This window comes from Macrobrachium nipponense, chromosome 13 (genome assembly GCF_015104395.2).
Source record: "Macrobrachium nipponense isolate FS-2020 chromosome 13, ASM1510439v2, whole genome shotgun sequence".
NCBI classification, from domain to species: Eukaryota; Metazoa; Arthropoda; class Malacostraca; order Decapoda; family Palaemonidae; genus Macrobrachium; species Macrobrachium nipponense.
The window spans coordinates 79,288,010-79,310,258 of NC_087206.1; the positions used below are offsets into that span (position 1 = coordinate 79,288,010).

At 41.6% G+C, this 22,249-nt stretch overlaps 1 protein-coding gene across 1 annotated transcript in view; it reads right to left on the bottom strand.

The window, feature by feature from the left end:
• LOC135225882 (calcium/calmodulin-dependent protein kinase type 1-like) overlaps positions 1-22,249 on the bottom strand; it is a 124,976-nt gene that overhangs the window by 69,259 nt on the left and 33,468 nt on the right. The window contains exon 4 of the mRNA XM_064265449.1: positions 499-637. Within this exon, the coding sequence (XP_064121519.1) occupies positions 499-637 (139 nt within the window). The remainder of the gene's footprint in view (positions 1-498; positions 638-22,249) is intronic.

The following is a 22,249-nucleotide window of genomic DNA, read 5'->3' on the forward strand; positions in this document are numbered from 1 at the left end:
GGAGGGGGCCATATACTAAGAAAATACAGTGGAACTTTGAATGACTGGCCCAGAGAAATGGAAAGGGATTACAAATCAAGTAACATTGTAGAAATAAAACCACATGTGTGTGAAGGAGAGAAGAGTTATTTGAAGGCAGTTGGCTGTATGTGCACTGACTGTTTATGTGTATTGGGATTAAAAAACACTGAAACAAAGTTCTTTGTTGACTTCCTTCAAAACCAATTATCCATAGTCATAGACATGAAAATATATTAAATTTGAAAACACTAACTGAGGCAAAATGAAATAAGCACTACATTATTTAACATTTTGAACATATAACCTGCAATTTCATTATAATTATATGCTACTGGTATGTGAAACAATGATATAACTGTATGTTAAAATGGAAATATTTTGTCCTTTTTTGAGAAGTAACTCCAGCTATCTAGAACTAATAAGCAGCTGAGATGTGCTACTCAACAAAAGCAACTGAAACAGAGCAGGAGGTCTTACCTTGAGATCCCTATGAACAACTCCCTGGTCATGCATGTAGTCAACAGCTTCCAAAACTTGTCTTATAAGATCTGATGCATCTTTCTCTGTGTAAGAGCCTTTTTCTACAATACGATCGAAAAGTTCACCTCCTGTTACTCTGAAAGGAAGATACAGCACTGCAGTTTAACTGTAATAAAAAGGCCCGGCTTCCAATAACACATAGACATTAAAATAAATGTTCCATCTGGATTGTGGATCACCATAAAAAAATATGTTGATGCCAAAGTAACTCAAACTATTTATGATAACATAAAAAGAAAAACTTGATACTATAATCAACAGGAAATATTAGGTCACAATATATGTGCATATATATATATATATGCACATACAATTGTGTGTGTTTGTATGTATGTATTTCCAATAAGTTGTTTCCCATAAAAGGGGTCAGTCTGAAGAGACAAACATAACAGACATATTCATGATTTATCTCTAGAATCAGGAAGGCACAACCTGAGCAAAAAAACTCAATGACAGCCAGTACTTGTAAAGGTACGATGAAGACACATCAGGGATGCAATGGTCATTACCCATGTCCTGCCACAATCTTATCTTCCCCACACTTCTAAGTCACCACCATTTCCTAAAACTTCTGCCACCTATCATCTCCCTCCACTCTCTCCATATGACCAAACTGGCTCAAAATGTGCTATGCCATCTTTTCCCAAATACTAACTTCATCTTTACATTGTCTTTGTATTAATACTTTTCACCATTTCACCCCCATCTTTCTCCCTTAACACAATATGCACATATAATTATGTATTTTCCTATTATTTCCATGACTAATTGCACTTTTTGTGATAAAACTATCAAAATACTCAGGTATAAGCACTTTAAAGGGTTTTTTGAATGATCAAAATAGGCCATTCTAAGCATTTGAGCTATTCGGGGCATGTGGCATGCATCCCCTGTGAATCCAGGGGATCCACTGTAATTCTTGTCCATGTATCTTTTGTTAGAAATTTCATTATATGCCTCTCCTTTCAAAAACACTTCAGTCATTTCACCCTCTACCCTAAACTGGCAGGAACTCCCACCTCAATGTAATTAAAGGAAGCAGAGGTTTTAGTCTTTAACTGTAAAACCCCTACAGTTTCCCCTGTTACAGGAAACAACTCATTGCTTTCTATATACATGTATATATATATATATATATATATATATATATATATATATATATATATATATATATATATATATATATATATATATATATATATATATATATTATATAAATATAATACTATACATTATACTACTGTGACTTATCTGGAACTAATTTAATAAATTCACTACAGTAAAATCTCATACCATGAAACATATTTATAAATACTTTATCTAGTGGCACCATTTTGGAATCAACATTCTAAGCAGAATATTTTGCATCCCCTTGACTGTCAGGGCTTCCACTAAATTCTGAACTGAATGAAATTAAATATTCTCTAGCCAGAATGAAATCTGAAATTACCTGAAGGAAAAAACAAACTTTTCAACTCAATTTGAGAACACACACTACCCAAAATTAAACTCCTACATAATTTCATTATATTTATGCTAAACTTTCTATGGTAAAACGGTGTAAATTCTGAAGTTCTCTCTGTAGAAAAGAAGTGTTAGGTTTCTTTTTAGGTAAAATGTAACACCATGAATCACATAGATCAAACTGAGGATTTGGGGACTTCACTTAAGGCTTGGGTGCTTTTAATATATTTTTTGTAGTGTCAGCTAAAAAAAAAAGCAATGTGAACCAAACATAAAAAGGAAAGGATTGCACTGTGATCTCTATTAACAATGACAACATCCTACACTCAATGCATTCCTGTTATCTACGCAACGTATGAAGGCTGAAAAACAGTAGCAAACAGAAGGAATGTGTTAGATCATTTTACGAACAGTCTACTAGAAGGTGAATGTTATTCCCAAAATAAATGCTTGATGGACTACGCCCCCTCACTGCACAACAAACACATCCATCGATGCAGGAAATGGTTAAAGGATGCTCAGCCTTTGGATACGATAACAGCACTACAAGGGACATCACTAATCACAGCTACTTGGAGGAGGCTAATAGATTTGATTCGAAGAATGTCGTGCCACTTATTCTTGACATTGCTCAGACACGTTGGTAAAGCTTTTCATTCTTTATACTTGTGCAGTGAGGTTTATATTTATCATCTTGGTCAATAAGTCTTCCAACTTAAAATTTTAGTTCCATCACAACATGCTTAACTGTGCTGTACACATCTACAATGTAGATCTTTGAAACTATATTAAGCTAGTCATCCAAGAAAAAGCCCTCTTTTGAGCTAAAACCTTGTTAGTACTTTGATATGTATATTTTTTGTATACCTGTTGCTATCAGGTTAATTATCCCAGGGTAATTATGTCTGAGGATAATGCTCTTGGGCATGAACTCTGATAAAGAAAAAAGAAAAATATAATTAGGAAATCCTTCAGAGATTCCATTCCTCAAAATGATTCTTCTCGTATTGTTCACTTAAATGATAGCTAAAATGATTTACAAATTCTATCAAAGAAATTTGTTTGGTCTGAAATGGTGCACCTTTGGCATCAATTATATATATGGTCATATACAGGAATAAATAAGAATTCTTAAGACCTTCAGTACAAATATAAAGTGATCAGAGGCCCACACAAAGAATTTTTTCCCAAGTTAATCATATACTGTATGTCACTAGATTTTTCTGGCTGATTTTGAAGTACAGTAGTACATGAAATTAATGCTTGACCTAACAAATGGTGAGCTCAAAAAATTCCAAAATATTTGCTAAACAAAGCAGAAAGAACCTGAGGCAAAAGCTAGGCATCATCATATTGTCTGGGGTAACAATCAGAATAACTACCTAATTCCCTGACAACACAAGAATTCATTATATACCAGTTTCAACGAGAAATACTTCACCAACAACTCAACGTTGATTTCATACCCGGTAGGTTGATGTACACAATTAAAGGACATCAGTTGACTAGGAAAGCAATCATTCTTCTGTGATCTTTTAGATAACACACCAAAAGGATTAATGATTCTTTTCTCGAATGCCAAACCTAGGGAATTTATCTTACCTACTTCTCGTATCAGGCAGTTGCTTCAAAGCCTCCAAATGCCACTTTCCAATACTATACATATACAGAATGTATCCTACTTTTAGGGGGTACTATTTACCATACTGTTTACCCTATTATTAGGTATATTGTGAGTGACAGACAATCTCTGAGGCATTCTTAAGAAAAGATGACACAGTAATGGGGAACACCAAGCTTCTACCTAAGTAACATAACAGAGCAGAAGTGAGAGAACCCTTTTCAGACACTCTACAACATAGCCTAACCTTTGGTAGATCAAGGTACTTAGTATCCGCGGCGGCCTAGACTATGGCAGCTGCGGTTTTTCTATGCAGTTTTACTTACTGAACAAGAATTTTAAGTAATATTTATTCGGACGGCTGTAATTAACTCCCCGGGATCCAGTGCTAAACACGGCGAAATACATTGGACAGCCCAATCCCTAGTGGATGTCGTATCCGCGGTTAGCCTACGTTCCTTGCAGGCCGTGCGGAGTGCTTCTGTAGAAATACCTCCAGCTTTTGCTCCCAGACATTTCTCTTCTGTTCCAACCCTTTTGCACAGAATCTACACCGATAGTCTGGCAGATTTTCTACATCCTAGCACTTAGCTTCTGAAGCCAATCACTTGCATCTAAACCAAACTGAAACTGAAGCCGAAGCATCAAAATATAGCATGGGCCAATGACTTTCAAAATTGCTCAAAGCTAACTCACATAGCCTATTAGCTAGCTGTTTGTTGTTATCAAACCTGCATGTATCTTCTAAAATATTTGCTTGGTGTAGCTAAACTAAATCAGGCTGAATTCGAAATGCCAAAAAATAACTTACAAAATACTTAATTTGACAACTGTATTTATTACATACAACCCCTTCTTGTCCTCTTCTTCCTCTCTCCATACGTCAATTCCAACGTTTGGAGTAAGTAATCTAATGTCATATGATACATTGCACTATTTTTCAAGAAGTTTTACCTTCCTCATTTTCCCTCTGTTAATTTCCCCTCTTTTTTCACAAGCTTCTGTCACTTCTTAAAGTCAGCATTTGTTACCTGGGCATTGCAAGCTCAGGACTTGAGCATTAAGAGTAAATGAAAGTAAATTAGAAAAATATTTACCCCATAATATAAATTTTCCTCTTAAGATAGACTTTTTTAAGATTAGAGCTTAAATGCTGACTGTGTTTAGCCTGTGTTTTAGACGTCTAACGTGTAATAACCTTTCCATTTTGGATGTGACTGATATTTTGAAATGACAAACCCACTTTTTTTTTATTGTTTTGCAAGATGTGGCCTACAGCACTGATGCATTCAGCTTAATGATATACCTACTATACAGTAGCATAATTCTGTAATGAAGCGAATCATTTGCTTACTGAATTATAACACCGTGATCATATTAGAAAGGCTGTTGGAATTGGCTCATGTTACCTAGTTAGCCCTAACTACAGCAGCATTTTCTTCAAAAGCCTTGCCTCTAGACCAAATACTACTGTTCTAGACCTAATGACAGAATTTTTCTAACTTCTATTTTGCATACAGCAAGGATTATTTGATTTGAAAAAAAAACGTCCTCTGAAAACATAATGAATCTTACCTATGAACACTAAGATTATATTTGTACCTACAACATGATACCTAGGCCATACGTGCAATAGTCTCTTAACACATTCTAAACAATCTCTAAGTCAAATCATAAGTTTAAGAATGCTCACCAGTATTAATTGTCTAAGATATTCATCAGACGTTGGGAAAAATATTCATTACTTAACCTAGCCTAATACTTAATTTCAAAACACTCCTTTTGAGATGATCATTCCAGTAAGGAACAAAAATAATATTCTGTGAACGTCACTTCCCCAAAAAGTGAATACTAGTACTACTACTCAAAGTTTATATGATTAAACACAATCTAATGGGTTTTCAGTAACAGTGAAATGGGCAACACTTACTTGTCAATAAGAGCTAAATCCCACAGATCTCTCAATTACATTTTTTCCAAGTCTAATAAACCTGATGTGATGAAAAAGGTGTAATTTTTTTCAGTCAATCTTCAAACAACATCAATGATTTCACGAAAAATTAAATTCACCAGAGTGATGATAACCATTGAAACATACTCATAGTAGCATAAGTCTTGGAACAGAGGAACAAATCCACTGTTTTGTATTGTTATCATGCATAACTGTGGGTTTGTTTCTCCATAAACAGAAATAATAATAATAACCTCAAGATGAACAAAACAACAGATACCGTGCGTACAAATACATGCATACACATAAATCCCCATTTACACAAGGCACAAGTAAACATTAAATCGATTTACACATACATACGTAAAAAAATAGAATCACATGAAGGCACTCAGTCAAAGACGAAATTACCGATGGACCAGCTACTATCACTTAAGACACATGAGCAGGAAAGCCCAAAATGACTAAAATGATCATCTTGTCACTCATCTTCTAAGCCTTCTTTTCCTCTCCACTTGCTTCCTTTGCAAAGAGCCGAAAGGAACCTCATATTTATCTGATAACTCTTTTCGATCAACGGATGGACCATATTTATACTCCAGTTACAACGTCTCGTTTTCTTGAATGATTTCCTGTTAGTTTTATAACTTTACCCAACAGAAAGACTGCCATTTCTTCTTACATGTTTATTTTTAACTTTTTTGTTTTAGGGTGTTTTTATTAAAGTCTGCATATCATTCTTTAAAGTACCTTGGTACATGATGAAATTCTTGGGAGCCAATTTAATTTATATTTTTATCCATCGATAATTTAATGCCTTAACCAGGCTTCTCTGAACAGCAATGTATAAATATGATTTCCATATGGTTTTACATTTCCAAAATATCGGATTAAAATTCGTAGCTTCCCTCCATTCATATAGCATGCAGCTAAAGAAAAAGTGTAGCAGCAGATATGCCACAGTAATCACACACATCTTCATTTCTGCTAGGCCTATATTTCAAGCACCAAGTGTGAGGTCTATAATTGTATTGTATAGTTTCAAACATAAGGAGATCCACATTTCTACATTTTTTCATATTTCTCGTTTTCTACATTATTTGTTTCTCCTCTTTTATAGATGCTACCAAATTTCGAGCACCAACCGTGAGGTCGATAATTGTACTTTTCGACAGTTTCAAACGAACTCCTTCGCCTTTTCTTATTAAGACGTCCACTCATGGCAACAAGTTAAACAAGTTATATTTTTTCGTCTGTCTGTCTGTTTGGTGTTTTTACGTTGCATGGAACTAGTGGTTATTTAGCAACGGGACCAACGGCTTTACGTGACTTCTGAACCATTTCGAGAGTTAACTTCAATCGCCAGAAATAAGCATTTATCACACCTCAATGGAATGCCCGAGAATCGAACTCGCCGCCACTGAGGTGGCAGGTCACGACCATACCGATCACGCCACAGGGGCGCTTTAAATATTTTAATTTGAATCCAAAACAGAAACATTTTGTTCTCTCTTTTGTGTTATAACCTTGCTATACTGTGCTGTACAAGTCGGAGGGAAGATGTAATACTAGCATATTTCTATCGAAACATCAATATACATTCAGACACTGCAAGTTTTGGCTGTACGATTGCTGCACTTACAGCTTTTTGGCTGTACGATTGCTGCATTTACAGCATGAGAGATACCAGACTCCGATAAACCAGTACAGCCTGTGGGATTACTCGACTGCGATCTCGGTAACCAAGGGAATGATTTATATCAAAACTTCCATACAGCCTTCTACTTCCCTGAGGCTATCGTCCAACTGGAACTCCAGTAGTTCAAGCGAAGATGTGGTACATTGCAACCTTAATACAATTCAACTTTTATTTCAATATTTTACTTACATTTTTATTCATATGTATAACTATTTATCTGTCAATTTGCCCGTTTTTCTTATAACAGGTCTCTCTCTGTATTTCCCATTACCTTCAGTTACTTCTTTCAAATGAACGCCATGATACTATTCTTTGGAAGCTTGACTTTCAAGTCAATGGCCCCTGCGGTGGGCTTGTTCCATAAGAATACGGTTCATCATCTGAATAATAATAATAATAATATACTCTCCAAATCCAAGTGATCTGGATAGACACAACTCAAACTTTACTTTGAGCCCGTCAATCGAGCGAATCCACAAATTGTACTTCTGTGAATTGTACTCCTTCAGAACCTCATGTGGGAAAATCATTACCTTCCTATTATTTAGAGCAAAAAGAGAGAGTATAGCTAATCATTTATTAGAGCACATAAATTTGTAGGCAGGTGTTTTCTGTCAGCCACCATGAACCGAGTATTCTCTCTTTGCATATGAGATTTTAATGTATATATATATATATATATATATATATATATATATATATATATATATATATATATATATATATATAATATATAATGGTATACATAGGATTTTACAATCTTAGTATACACAGGCTTTCAGTTTTTTAATATTCATAGGATTTCACCTTCATAGGATACATACTAGACTTCATGGTTTAGGAGATTTGCGTCTTACTTTCTGAGCACACACAAATCGGAAGTCAGGTCACCTACGTGATGAACTTTGACCTTTCATATTTCCTTTGCGTGTCTTTTAATGTGACTTTTCACATTCGTATGTACGAGTGTTTATTAACAGTCTTTGCTCAGGCACTACTTAATGTGTGTGTGTGTATGTCGTATAAACACGCACAAATACATTAAGAAATTTTTGAGCAATGCCTGTTAGTAGACACACACATAGACGTATAGTATATACGTGTATTATATATATATATATCTATATATATATATATATATAGATATATATATATATATATATATATATATATATAAATACATACATAAAAATAAGGAAGGTCAAAGTTCATCACGCAGATGACCTGACTTCCAATTTTTGTGTGCTCGCATAGTAAGACGCAAATCTCCTAACCCATGAAGCCCATGTATACTAAGGATGCAAAATCCTATCCTATGTAGTATACTAAGGAGGTGAAGGCTTATGCATCCTAAGAAGCTGAAAGCCTATTTATACTAAGGTGAACGCCTATGTATAATAAAAAGGTGACCTCAGATTCCACCATTCATAATATTCCCTCACCCCTATTCGGTTCATTTTTCAAAAAGCAATAAATTCACAAGTAAATAAACACACAGTGAGTCAAGGGGTCATGTTAACCAGTTTTCTTTAGTTACTTTTCCATGTCAATTCCACTTACAAGTGAAAGGTGCTTACTGTTCTGATACCTCTATTAAAATAATCTTCTTTTTTATTTGTCGTAATTTTATCCAGTCAAGGACTTACGAACTTAGAATAATTGCTTATTTTAAATAGGGCAAAACCTGACTGAGTTTTGCATGGAATGTATCAAGTACATTGTCTTCATGTTCTAAATAATTTTCGCTGAAAGCAGTGAATTCCTTCTTCCATTTTCATTTTCATTTCCCCTCTCGTTTCTGTCGCCTCTGTTTCAACTTATCTTTAGCCAGAAGAAGGAAGACTCATGTCAACTTATCTTTAATGATGAGGAGGATGACTCGCGTCATCTTATCTTTAGCTATAAAGCTATAAGAAGGAAGACTCGTATCCTCTTATCTTCAGTTATAAGGAAGACGACTCGTGTCAACTTATCTTCAGTTATAAGGAAGACGACTCACGTCAACTTATCTTCAGTTATAAGGAAGACGACTTGCGTCAACTTATCTTCAGTTATAAGGAAGACGACTCACGTCAACTTATCTTCAGTTATAAGGAAGACGACTCGCGTCAACTTATCTTCAGTTATAAGGAAGACAACTCGTGTCAACTTATCTTCAGTTATAAGGAAGACGACTCGTGTCAACTTATCTTCAGTTATAAGGAAGACGACTCGTGTCAACTTATCTTCAGTTATAAGGAAGACGACTCCGTCAACTTATCTTCAGTTATAAGGAAGATGACTCACGTCAACTTATCTTCAGTTATAAGGAAGACGACTCCGTCAACTTATCTTCAGTTATAAGGAAGACGACTCACGTCAACTTATCTTCAGTTATAAAGGAGACGACTCGCGTCAACTTATCTTCAGTTATAAGGAAGACGACTTACGTCAACTTATCTTCAGTTATAAGGATGACGACTTATGTCAACTTATCTTCAGTTATAAGGAAGACGACTTACGTCAACTTATCTTCAGTTATAAAGAAGACGACTTATGTCAACTTATCTTTAGCTATAAGAAGGAAGACTCGTGTGAGCTATATGGAAAGAAGAAGAATCTTCTTCTTTTAATGTCATGATTTACTGACATTTCAGATGAACTCCTTCATCCCTCTCTGTACCAAAACCTGTGCAGAATCGAGAGGCTTGGGTATAAGCCGAGACAGTCTGGGGCATTTGGCATTTTCCACTTTACAAAATGGCACGAAGGAGAGAGAGAGAGAGAGAGAGAGAGAGAGAGAGAGAGAGAGAGAGAGAGAGAGAGAGAGAGAGAGAGAGAGAGAGAGAGAAAAGCAAGTACTCGACGATGCCTGCTTGCATTCTGTAGAATCCAAAAGATGGTGGGCTTCCTTCTCGATGAACACCACAATTATACAAACTACATCAGGTCAAAACATCTTTTGTACTACGAAACTGTTCTACGATAAGTTATTCGACTTTGTATGCATCCACACACATACACACACAAACCAACAACGATTTATTCTTAATGGTGTGGCAAACGCATACAGAACACAAACCGAACTACCCACATATATACATACATTTCAGTTTACGGGTGTGCGAAAGTGAGCATCTATCTGACAGGTGTGGTGTTTGTGAGTAGTACTACCTACTCTGAAATCATCTGCATACCAGGTGAAAGACATATCAGTGGTTACACATGTTAAGAACTTGCTATGTCTTGTAGGACACATCGGTGGTTACTGATATACAATGGGCTATTACAGACTACAGTAAATAAAATGTTCATGACACTTGGTATATTATGAAAGAAACGCCTAAGAAAAGTTGGTGAGGATTAACAAAGGGTAACAAAATAGCACCTGATCACTGCCTCCCAAAATATATGCAAAGTTTCACGACAAAAATGTGGATCTTTTATGTATGAATAGGCAAATGATTTGTCGTAAACTCCTTTGTCTTCTTTGGCACTGTTATGGATTTTCATTTGTCATAACGTCTCGTGATATACAAAACTTCTGATCACCAGCTCCACCATTGAGAGCTCGATGAAACATGACAGGGGAGAGCAAAAACCCACAGCATTTTTACTGTCCCTGATAAAAAAAAATATACCAGTCAGAATCACTGGCACAGTCCAGTCATTGGACTTTTGAGGCATCGGAACACTAAATAATCTAAAAGAAGGATCAGCGTTGCAAAATCAATACTTTTCTGCCAAGAAATACAAGAGGCAACGAACATCCAGGAGATCTTAAAAGCGTGGGTTACAAAGAGAGTACAAAGAGAGAAACAGGGCGAAGACTGTCACAACAACGACGACGATGACGAAGACTCTTAGAACTGAACTGAAGAGGGGAAAAAGGCACAGGACTGAAGAGGGGAAAAGGGCACAGGACTGAAGAGGGGAAAAGGGCACAGGACTGAAGAGGGGGAGGGAAACTGGACTGAAGAGGGGGGGAAAAGGACTGACTGAAGAGGGGAAAAAGGACTGGACTGAAGAGGGGAAAAGGACTGGACTGAAGAGGGAAAAGGACTGGACTGAAGAGGGGAAAAGGACTGGACTGAAGAGGGGAAAAGGACTGGACTGAGGAGGAGAAAAGGACTGGACTGAAGAGGGGAAAAGGACTGGACTGAAGAGGGGAAAAGGGCCCATGACTGAAGAGGGGAAAAGGGCCCATGACTGAAGAGGGGAAAAGGGTACAGGACTGAAGAGGGAAAAGGGCTGGACTGAAGAGGGGAAAAGGACTGGACTGAAGAGGGGAAAAAGGACCTGGCGCTGAGAGGGAAAAGGGTACAGGACGAAGAAGAGGGGAAAAGGACTGGACTGAAGAGGGGAAAAGGACTGGACTGAAGAGGGGGAAAGGGTACAGGACTGAAGAGGGGAAAAAAAGGGCACAGGACTGAGAGGGGAAAAGGGTACACAGGACTGTTGAGAGGGGCGACAGGACTGAAGAGGGGGGAAAAGTACATGGACTGAGAGGGGAAAAGGTACAGTACTGTGGAAAAAGGTACAGGGTGTATACAGACAGGTGAGGGCAACAGGACTGAAGAGGGGAAGGGTACAGGTACTGAGAGAAAAAGGGCCACAGGACTGAAGAGGGGAAAAGGGTACAGGACTGAAGAGGGGAAAAGGGCACAGGATTGGGCTGAAGAGGGGAAATTTTTTTTAAAAGGGCACATGGACTAAGAGAGGGGGAGGTACAGGACTGAAGAGGGGAGGGAGACTGAAGAGGGGAAAAGGGCTGGGACTGAAGAGGGGAGGGCAGGAGACTAGAGAAGGGAAAAGGGGAAAAGGGACAGGACTGAAAGAGGGGAGGCAAGTCAGGATGACGAGGGGAAAAGGGCACAGGACTGAAAGAGGGAAAAGGGTCACAGGATGAAGAGGGGAAAAGGACTGGACTGAAGAGGGGAAAAGGGTACAGGACTGAAGAGGGGAAAAGGGTACAGGACTGAAGAGGGGAAAAGGCACAAGTACTGAAGAGGGGAGGGCAGGGAGGCACTGAACTTGAGGGGACAGCTTATCAGGGACTGAAGAGGGGCAGGGGGCAACAGGACTGAAGAGGGGAAAAGCACAGGACTGAAGAGGGGAAAAGGGCACAGGACTGAAGAGGGGAAAAGGGCACAGGACTGAAGAGGGGAAAAGGAAGGACTGAAGAGGGAAAAGGGTCAGGACTGAAGAGGGGAAAAGGGTACAGGGACTGAAGAGGGGAAAAAGGCACAGGACCGAATAGAGGGGAAAAGGGTACAGGACTGAAGAGGGGGAAAAGGGTACAGGATATGAAGAGGGAAAAGGGCACAGGAGCTGAAAGAGGGGAAAGGGTACAGGGACTGAAGAGGGGAAAAAGGGCAAAGGGATGAAGAGGGGCAAAGGTGTTACAGGACTTGAGAGGGGAAAGGGCACAGGAACTGAAGAGGGGAAAAGGGCACAGGACTGAAGAGGGGAAAAAAATGGTAAAGGACTGAAGAGGGGAAAAGGGCACAGTCTGAAGAGGGGAAAAAAAAGGGCACCGGACTGAGAGGGGAAAAGGGTACAGGACGAAGAGGGGAAAAAGGGCACAGGACTGAAGAGGGGGAAAAAGGGAACAGGACTGAAGGAGGCGGAAAAAGGGACAGAGGACTGAAGAGGGAAAAAGGGCCCACAGGACTGAAGAGGGGAAAAGTGCACAGGATGGAAAAGAGGGAAAATGACCTGGACGAAGGGTGAAAAGGGCCCAGGACTGAAGAGGGGAAACGGGTACAGGACTGGAAGAGGGGAAAAGGGCACAGGACTGAAGAGGGGAAAAGGGCACAGGACTGAAGAGGGGAAAAGGGCACAGGACTGAAGAGGGGAAAAGGGTACAGGACTGAAGAGGGGAAAAGGGCACAGGACTGAAGAGGGGAAAAGGGCACAGGACTGAAGAGGGGAAAAGGGCACAGGACTGAAGAGGGGAAAGGGCACCGGAATGAAGAGGGGGAAAAGGGCACAGGACTAGAAGAGGGGAAAAGGGCCCATGGAATGAAGAGGGGAAAAGGGCACAGGACTGAAGAGGGGAAAAGGGCACAGGACTGAAGAGGGGAAAAGGGCACAGGACTGAAGAGGGGAAAAGGGTACAGGACTGAAGAGGGGAAAAGGGCACAGGACTGAAGAGGGGAAAAGGGTACAGGACTGAAGAGGGGAAAAGGGCACAGGACTGAAGAGGGGAAAAGGGCACATGACTGAAGAGGGGAAAAGGGTACAGGACTGAAGAGGGGAAAAGGGCACAGGACTGAAGAGGGGAAAAGGGCACAGGACTGAAGAGGGGAAAAGGGCACAGGACTGAAGAGGGGAAAAGGGCACAGGACTGAAGAGGGAAAAGGGTAACAGGACTGAAGAGGGGAAAAGGGCACAGGACTGAAGAGGGGAAAAGGGCACAGGACTGAAGAGGGGAAAAGGACTGGACTGAAGAGGGGAAAAGGGTACATGATGAAGAGGGCGGAAAGGGTACAGGACTGAAAGAGGGAAAGGGCAAGGACTGAAGAGGGACAAGGGCACAGGACGAATATTTTCGAAGAAGGGTACAGGACCTGAAGAGGGGAAAATAGGGCCACAGGAATGAAGAGGGGGAAAAGGGCACAGGACTGAAGAGGGGCAAGGGTACAGGACTGAAGAGGGGAACGGGCACAGAATGAAGAGGGGAGAAAAGGGGCACAGGACTGAAGAGGGGAAAAGTACGGGACTGAAGAGGGAAAAGGGTACAGGAATGAGAGGGGAAAATGGTACAGGACTGAAGAGGGGGGAAAAGGCACAGGACTGAAGAGGGGAAAAGGGTACAAGGACTGAAGAGAGGAAAAGGGTACAGGAATGAAGGAGGGAAAAGGCACAGGCCTGAAGAGGGAAAAAGGTACAGGAAGAAGGGGGAAGAAGGGCACAGACTGAAGAGGGGAAAAGGGTACAGGACTGAAGAGGGGAAAAGGGCACAGGACTGAAGAGGGGAAAAGGGCACAGGACTGAAGAGGGGAAAAGGGTACAGGACTGAAGAGGGGAAAAGGGCACAGGACTGAAGAGGGGAAAAAGGGCACAGGACTGAAGAGGGGAAAAGGGTAACAGGATGAAGAGGGGAAAAGGGCCACAGGACTGAAGAGGGGGAAAGGGAACAGGTGACTGAAGAGGGGATAAAGGGTACAGGGACTGAAGAGGGGAAAAGGGCACAGGAGGAAGAGGGGAAAAGGGCATCAGGACTGAGAGGGGAAAAGGACTGGCTGAAGAGGGGAAAAGGGTCGTGGACTGAAGAGGGGAAAAGGGTACAGGACGAAGAGGTGAAAAGGGTACAGCACAGACTGAAAGAGGGGGAAAGGGCACCAGGACTGAAGAGGGAAAAAGGTACATGACTGAGAGGGGAAAAGGGTACAAGGACTTGAAGAGGGCGAAAAAGGGTAAAGGAGATAAGAGGGGAAAAGGGCACAGGAGACTGAAGATAAAAGGGCACGGAACTGGGAAGAGGGAAAAGGGCACAGACTGAAAGAGGGGAAAAGGGGCCCATGGATCTGAAGAGGGGAAAAGGGCCACAGGGATGAAGAGGGGAAAAGGGCACAGGACGAAGAGGGGAAAAGGGCCAGGAATGAAGGAAGAGGGGAAAAGGACTGACTGCAAGAGTTGGGAAAAGGGTGTACAGGACTGAAGAGGGGAAAAGGGGGAGTACCAGGACTGAAGAGGGAAAAGGGTACAGGACTGAAGAGGGGAAAAGCAACAGGACGGGGAAAAGGGAGTGGGAAAAGGGACAGGACTGCAAGAGGGGAAAAGGGCCACAGGACTGAAGAGGGGAAAAGGGCACAGGACTGTAAGAGGGGCAAGGGCACATGGGGGAAAACTGGGAAGAGGGAAAAGGGTACAGGACTGAAGGAGGGGAAAAGGGCGGGTACTGAATGGAAGAAGGGTGAAAAGGGTACAGGAAAACTGAAGAGGGGAAAATGCGGCACAGGACTGAAGAGGGGTGGAAAACTGGGACTGAAGAGGGGATAAGGGTACAGGACTGAAGAGGGGAAAAGGTACTGGACTGGACTGAAGGGAAAGGGGAAAAGGGTGGTACAGGAACCTGAAGAGGGGAAAAGGGTACAGGGACTGGAACGAGGGGAAAAAGGGTACACGGACTGCAAGAGGGCGAAAACAAATGGTGGTAAGGGACTGCAAGAGGGGAAAAGGGCACATGGACTGTAAGAGGGGGAAAAAGGGTACAGGACTGAAGAGGGGGAAAAGGGCAACAAGGATCTGAACGAGGGGGTGGGTCAAAAGGGACTGAAGAGGGGAAAAGGGGGCACGGTGACTGAAGAGGGGTGGGAAAAAGGGCACAATTACTTGGAAGAGGGGGAAAAGGGCCATGACTGAAGGAGGGGGAAAAAGGGCTCGGAACTGAAAGGGAAAAGGGTTGGGAAAAGGGCATAGGACTTGGAAGAGGGGAAAAAGGGTTACAGGAGCCTGCGAGGGGAAAAGGGAAAACTGGACTGAAGCGGGGAAAAGGTACAGGACTTGGGGGGAAGAGGGGAAAGAAAAGGGTACAGACTAAGAGGGGAAAAGGGTACAGGACATGGAAGAAGGGGAAAAGGGAACTGGACTGAAGAGGGGAAAAAGGGGCAACAGGGAGCTGAATGAGGGACGAATAAAGGGCAAGAGGGGAACTGCAAGGGACGGGGGAAAAAGGTCACAGGACTTGAAGAGGGTTGGAAAGGAATGGCACAGGATGGCAAGAGGGGAAAATGGCACAAGACTGAAGCGGGGAAAAGGTCCATAACAGGACTGAAGAGGGAAAAGGGCTGGCAGGACTGAAGAGGGGAAAAGGGGGTACAGGACTGGAACTGAAGGGGAAAAGGTAGGAAAAGGGACTGAAGAGGGGAAAAGGGTAACCAGTGGGGGGGGGGACTGCAAGATGGGTAAAAAATGGCAACGAGGACTGAAGAGGTGGAAAGAGGCAAGGACTGGAGAGGGGAAAAGGACTGGAAATTGGGGAAAAGGCGGAGAAAAAGGGTAACAGGACTGGAAGATGGGGAAAAGGCTGGAACTGAAAGGGGGAGGGGAACCAAAGGGAACTGGAAGCTGAAGAGGGGAATAGGACGGCAGCAGGATGAAGAGGGGGAAAAAGGGCAACATGGAAACTGAAGGGGAAAAGGGGCTGGAAAACTGGAAGAGGGCGAAAATGAACTGGACCTGAAGAGGGGGAAAAGGGCACAGACTGGGCAAGAAGGGGAAAATGGGGCAAACACCGGCCCCAAAAAGGTCACCACGCCCAATTATCACGGTCCAAAAGATCTACCCCACCCCTAGGCCGAACAGCTGAAGGGGAAAAGGGGGAAAAGGACTGGACTGAAGAGGGGCGGTGGAAAAAGGGTACAGGACTTGAAGAGGGGAGAAGGGCTGGACTGAAGAGCGAAAAGGACTGGGACTGAAGAGGGGAAAGGGTTTACAGGACTGTGAAGAGGGGAAAATCGCGGACTGAAGAGGGGAAAAGGACTGGACTGAAGAGGGGAAAAGGGCACAGGACTGAAGAGGGGAAAAGGGCACAGGACTGAAGAGGGGAAAAGGGCTGGACTGAAGAGGGGAAAAGACTGGACTGAAGAGGGGAAAAGGGCACAGGACTGAAGAGGGGAAAATGGCACAGGACTGAAGAGGGGAAAAGGACTGGACTGAAGAGGGGAAAAAGGACTGGAACTGAAAGAGGGGAGGACACAAGAGAGGGGCACATCACGAACTGAAGAAGGGAAAAGGCTGAGAAAAAAGAGGGGGAAAAAAAAGGACTGAACTGAAGAGGAGAAGGACTGGACTGAAAGAGGGGGAAAAAGGACATGAAGAAGGGGAGGGCACAACAAGAGGAAACATCCACGAATATTAAAACAGAACAGATTACATCATTCAGAGACCAAGCTCCGGGACCTATGAGGTCCATTCAGCGCTGAAACGGAAACTGAGAGGAAAAAGGTTTGCAAGGTGTAACAGGAAGAAAACCTCACAGTTGTAGTACCTTGAATCAACTGTTATGAGAGGGTGGCAAGTCAGATAGAGAAAAAGCGATTAATGAACGGTGGATGTACAGTATGATGTAATGAAAGGGGTTGCAGCCAGGGGCAGAAGGGACGTTGCAAAGAACCTTACAAGCAATTTCTAAATTGCACCACGTGATGCACTGACGGATCAAAAGTGAGACATAAAACAAGGAAAAAACAAAAGGAACGATTATGAATATCTGAGAGTCGATCGAAAGAAATAAGAAGAGATTCGAGGCAAGGATTGACAGAGGAGTTTCCAGGAGTCTTTGTGGAAGGATTGGAAAGATATCAATAAGACGAGGAATAACAAAGGAACGTCACTGAAACTCAGGGCATGCACTGGAAAGAGAGAGAGAGAGAGAGAGGAATAAGGAACGACATGACCCGCGAACTTCCATGAATTTGAGCACATGGATTGAACAGATCTGAAAAAAGAAATCACAGAGGGACGAATATGAATCTTAGAAAGACGATCGGAAACATTGAATCAGGCATTCGACACAAAAGGACGGAAGAGTTTCCATGTATCTTTGTCCATAGACAGAAAAAAGAGAAAAGACACACTGAAAGCAGAGAAATGAGGACAGAAATGACATATAATAACTTCAATGAATCTGGGGACATGGATGGAAAAGGCAAACATGGAAAGAAAATAAACAGAGCTTCCATGAACTCTACGGCATGGACTGAAACAAGAGGATCCAAAAAGAGAGAAATAAAAAACGTACAGATTAAAAAAAAAAAAAAAAAAAAAGGTAAATTCGGCACGATGTGACAAAGATGTCGTGAATCTAAGGGAATAGACTGAAAAGCGAGAAATACAGGCCGAGATGACAAGGGCACGTCTAAGAAATTTGCGAAATAGATTCAAAGGGGAGTAATAAGGAATGAGACGACAACATCACGTCTAGGAATCTTGGGAAAGAGAAATAAGGTACGAAATGGCTAGGATACGTCTAGGAATCTTGGGAAATGGGTTCAAAAGAGAAATAAGGTACGAAATGGCTAGGATACGTCTAGGAATCTTGGGAAAGGGGGAAAAATCTTTCCAAAGGAGGAAATAAGGGTAACGGGAAATGGGCTAAAAGGAGAAAATAAGGAAATACGTCTAGGAAATCTTGGGAAATGGGTTCAAAATAGAAATAAAAAGGTACGAAATCTAAGGAATAAAAAACGTCTAGGAATCTTGGGAAATGGGTTCAAAAGAGAAATAAGGTACGAAATGGCTAGGATACGTCTAGGAATCTTGGGAAATGGGTTCAAAAGAAAATAAGGTAAACGAAATGGCTAAGGATAACGTCTAAAGGAACTTGGGAAATGGAACTTGGAAATGGGTTCACACGAGAAATAGGTACGAATGGCTAGATAAACGGCTAATGAATCTTGGGAAATGGGTTCCAAAAAGAGGAAATAAAGGTACGAAATGGCTAGGATAACGTCTAGGAATCTTGGGAAATGGGTTCAAAAGAGAAATAAGGTACGAAATGGCTAGGATACGTCTAGGAATCTTGGGAAATGGGTTCAAAAGAGAAATAAGGTACGAAATGGCTAGGATACGTCTAGGAATCTTGGGAAATGGGTTCAAAAGAGAAATTAAGGAAAACGAAAGGCTAGGATTAAAAAGTCTAGGCATCTTGGGAAATGGGTTCAAAAGAGAAATAAGGTAGAATGGCTAGGATACGATAGGAAATCTGGAAAATGGGTTCAAAAGAGAAATAAGGTACGAAATGGCTAGGATACGTCTAGGAATCTTGGGAAATAGATTAAAAAGGGACAAGATGACAAGGGCACGTCCAGGAAATTTGGGACATGGATCCAAAACAAGAGAAATAAGGGGAAATGACAAGGGTACGTCTAGGAATCTTGGGAAATGGATCCAAAAGAAGGAAATAAGGGGAAATGACAAGGGTACGTCTAGGAATCTTGGGAAATGGATCCAAAAGAAGGAAATAAGGGACGAGACGACAAGGGTACATCTAGATCTAGGAATCTTGGGAAATAGATTCAAAACAGAGAAATAAGGGAAGAGGTAACAGGGGAAGTTCTATAAGTTTAAAAAAATGGACTGTTAAGACAGAAATAAGATAGATCTGACACGATGATCCTCCATGATTATTTCACCATGGGTTGACAAGAGGGGGAATAATGCAAGAAGTTACACAGGCACTTGCATGAACCCTAGAGCATGACTGGAAAGGCAAATAGGGCTGGGAATGACAAGAGGACCTATAGTAGTACCATCAGTCGTGGAAAACAGGTTGAAATGAGAGAGCTTAAGGCACAAACTACCAGAGCTTTCAGATTAGACCACGAATTGCAGAGAGAGGGAGAGATAGGACGCAAAATGAAAGAGGAACTACCGTGAATGTTAGACAGAGTTTTGAAGCAGTGAATAATATGGAAAGAAATCGTAGTGATATGTGGTGTAACTTCCACAAATCTTTGACGGTGGCTTCGAAAGAGAAAAAAGCACAACATGACAAAGGAACTACGTGGAATCTTACAGCAAGGATTGAAAAGAGAGAAATAGGGCGAGAAATGATGAAGGTAAGTCCATGAACTTCAGAGCATGGATTCACAAGAGAGAAATAAGGATAAGACATGACAAAGGAATGCCCATGGGTCTCACACCATGGGTTTACAAGCAAGAAATAAGGCCAAAACCTGGAAACCTAGCTTGTGCTCGAGCCATTTCCTTCAGGGACCACTCCAATATGGACTTCTTGCTGTTAGTGTCAAGCTTTTCTGCAATTTGATAATTGGGATGGACATGACCTTGACAGAGCACTTGTTGCAAGCTTTGGAGGGAGAATTTCCGTATGTGTAACCCTGGAGAAATGTGTAATGAGATAGCCTAAAGGTCATTTTAGCATATTTATGATTCCTGGGGAGAATAAAATGACAATTTACAATTTTTATATACTACGATTACTATTACTCTAAACTGAGATTGAATAGTTTCTACTTCTTCAGTACAACACTAACAATGCCAAGTGTATACTTAAAATAAAACTTTTATTTCTGTAAGCAGTTTTGCACCGATTTTCAGTCCTTCATATTCTAATCGAACGGTTATGAGTCTAGTGAATTCAGAAAAAGGTTGATCTGAGCTTCAAGATGACTTTGTCAACGGAAAATCTTCACTGATATTCTTCGTCTGTGCTGATTAGCTAAGCTGGTGCCATAAACGTGACGTCGTCTTCAACTCTTTGCGTCACATTCGTTTCAAGTTTGAGCTCACATGCTGAGGACAACGACCAGAGAGCATTATTCAAATCTTCTAGGAATTCTGTCATGAGAGATTCGTTCTGGGTTCTACCTTTGAAAACTGGGGATTGAAAAGGGTGTTTGGCTGGTTATGGAAACAAGGGATGACTTTGCAGTAGTGTAAAAAATGTAAAATAAAAAAAAAGGACACTAATACTAAGGAGAATCTGCTGTCAGCAGCAAGGCGTTGTTGCATTGGCCAGAGTCACATACAAATTCCCCAAACAGATGAACAGCATCGAAAACAGCAGCAGCAGCAGCAGCAGCAGCAGCACGGCAGCAGCAGTAATGTCAACAGCAAAACAACAACAACAACAAAAAACAACCACAACAGCAACACTAACATCATACTTTGAAAAATAAACACAAAGAGGAGGAGTCCAGTGAAGGAGACAGGGCAATTCTCAAGGCAGCGTCAGCCATGGAGGAAATCGTCAGCCCACACACACACACACAATCTCTCTCTCGGCCCACCGAATTTTCTTTGACTTTTCTTTTGGGTAGTAGTACCCCCAACAACCTCACCATCTCCTCCAAATACGCTTTTCTCCCTTCCTTCCTCCTTTCCCACAACTTTTTCTCTTCTCCTTGCAACCTCCCGAGTAGGTCTAAGGTACACCTCATCTGCTGGACATTAGAATACGAACGGCGTCAGTGGACGACTTCACTCGTGCTGCAAACTGGCTCCTCCATTTGGTGCTATTTGCCTTTATCTACTCAGAGGTGCTATAGTAGATTCACATCAACCGTGCATCTGATGTTTAGGCCAGTCCCTTACGACGCTCCTGATTGGCTGTTGATAAGGCAATCATAGGGGTGGAAACTCTCAGTCTCTCGAGAGAGTTCACATAGCAGGATGTATGTTCCACTTCTGAGGGATACTTTTGAAAGACGTTATCCTTCAGGAGAAGTGGAACATACATCCTACCTATGTGAACTCTCGAGAGAGACTGAGAGTTTCGAGCCCTATCACTGGCTTATCAACAGCCAATCAGGAGCGTCGCAAGGGACTGGCCTAGGCGCCAAATGCACGGTTGATGGGAATCTACTATAGCAACTTGAGTATGTGACGCGTAGATAACAGACCAAGCAGCAATCAACGCTTCCATATTTGTTTGTGTATTCACTAATTTATCGACTCGATTCATCGTTAATTCATCAAACACATTATGAACTGTGGTTAGTTATAAGGTCACTCCAATCTTGGGATGTCTGGACGGGAGATTAAACTGAACTTAGCACCCGTATTCAAATACCTCGAGTCGATTTGATATATTTATCTTTACTTCTCTTTACTTCACGGAAACTATTGGGATGAGATGATTTATCTATATATAACAGTGGTTCTTAAACTTTTAATAACCACGCCCCTCACGGTAAGGAGACTATAGAAAACAAACGTTATAAGGCTACACTTTGCATATTTTTTTTTATAAACTTCTGAATGTCAGTTGTTAAGAATGTATGGAATATAATTAAGAGAATTTTTAAGCTTTTCCCTAGGGCTCGCGCCTCCCCTGGAAATTGTTCGACGCCCTCCTATTGGGGTGGGGGGGGGGGGGGGGGACCACCCCAGTTTAAGAACCACTGATTTATTAGGTCAATGACCTATGAACCGAGAAGTGGATCTTGTATATGCGTATTCAAATTCCTCACGTCTCACCAAAGATAAATAATTCAATAAA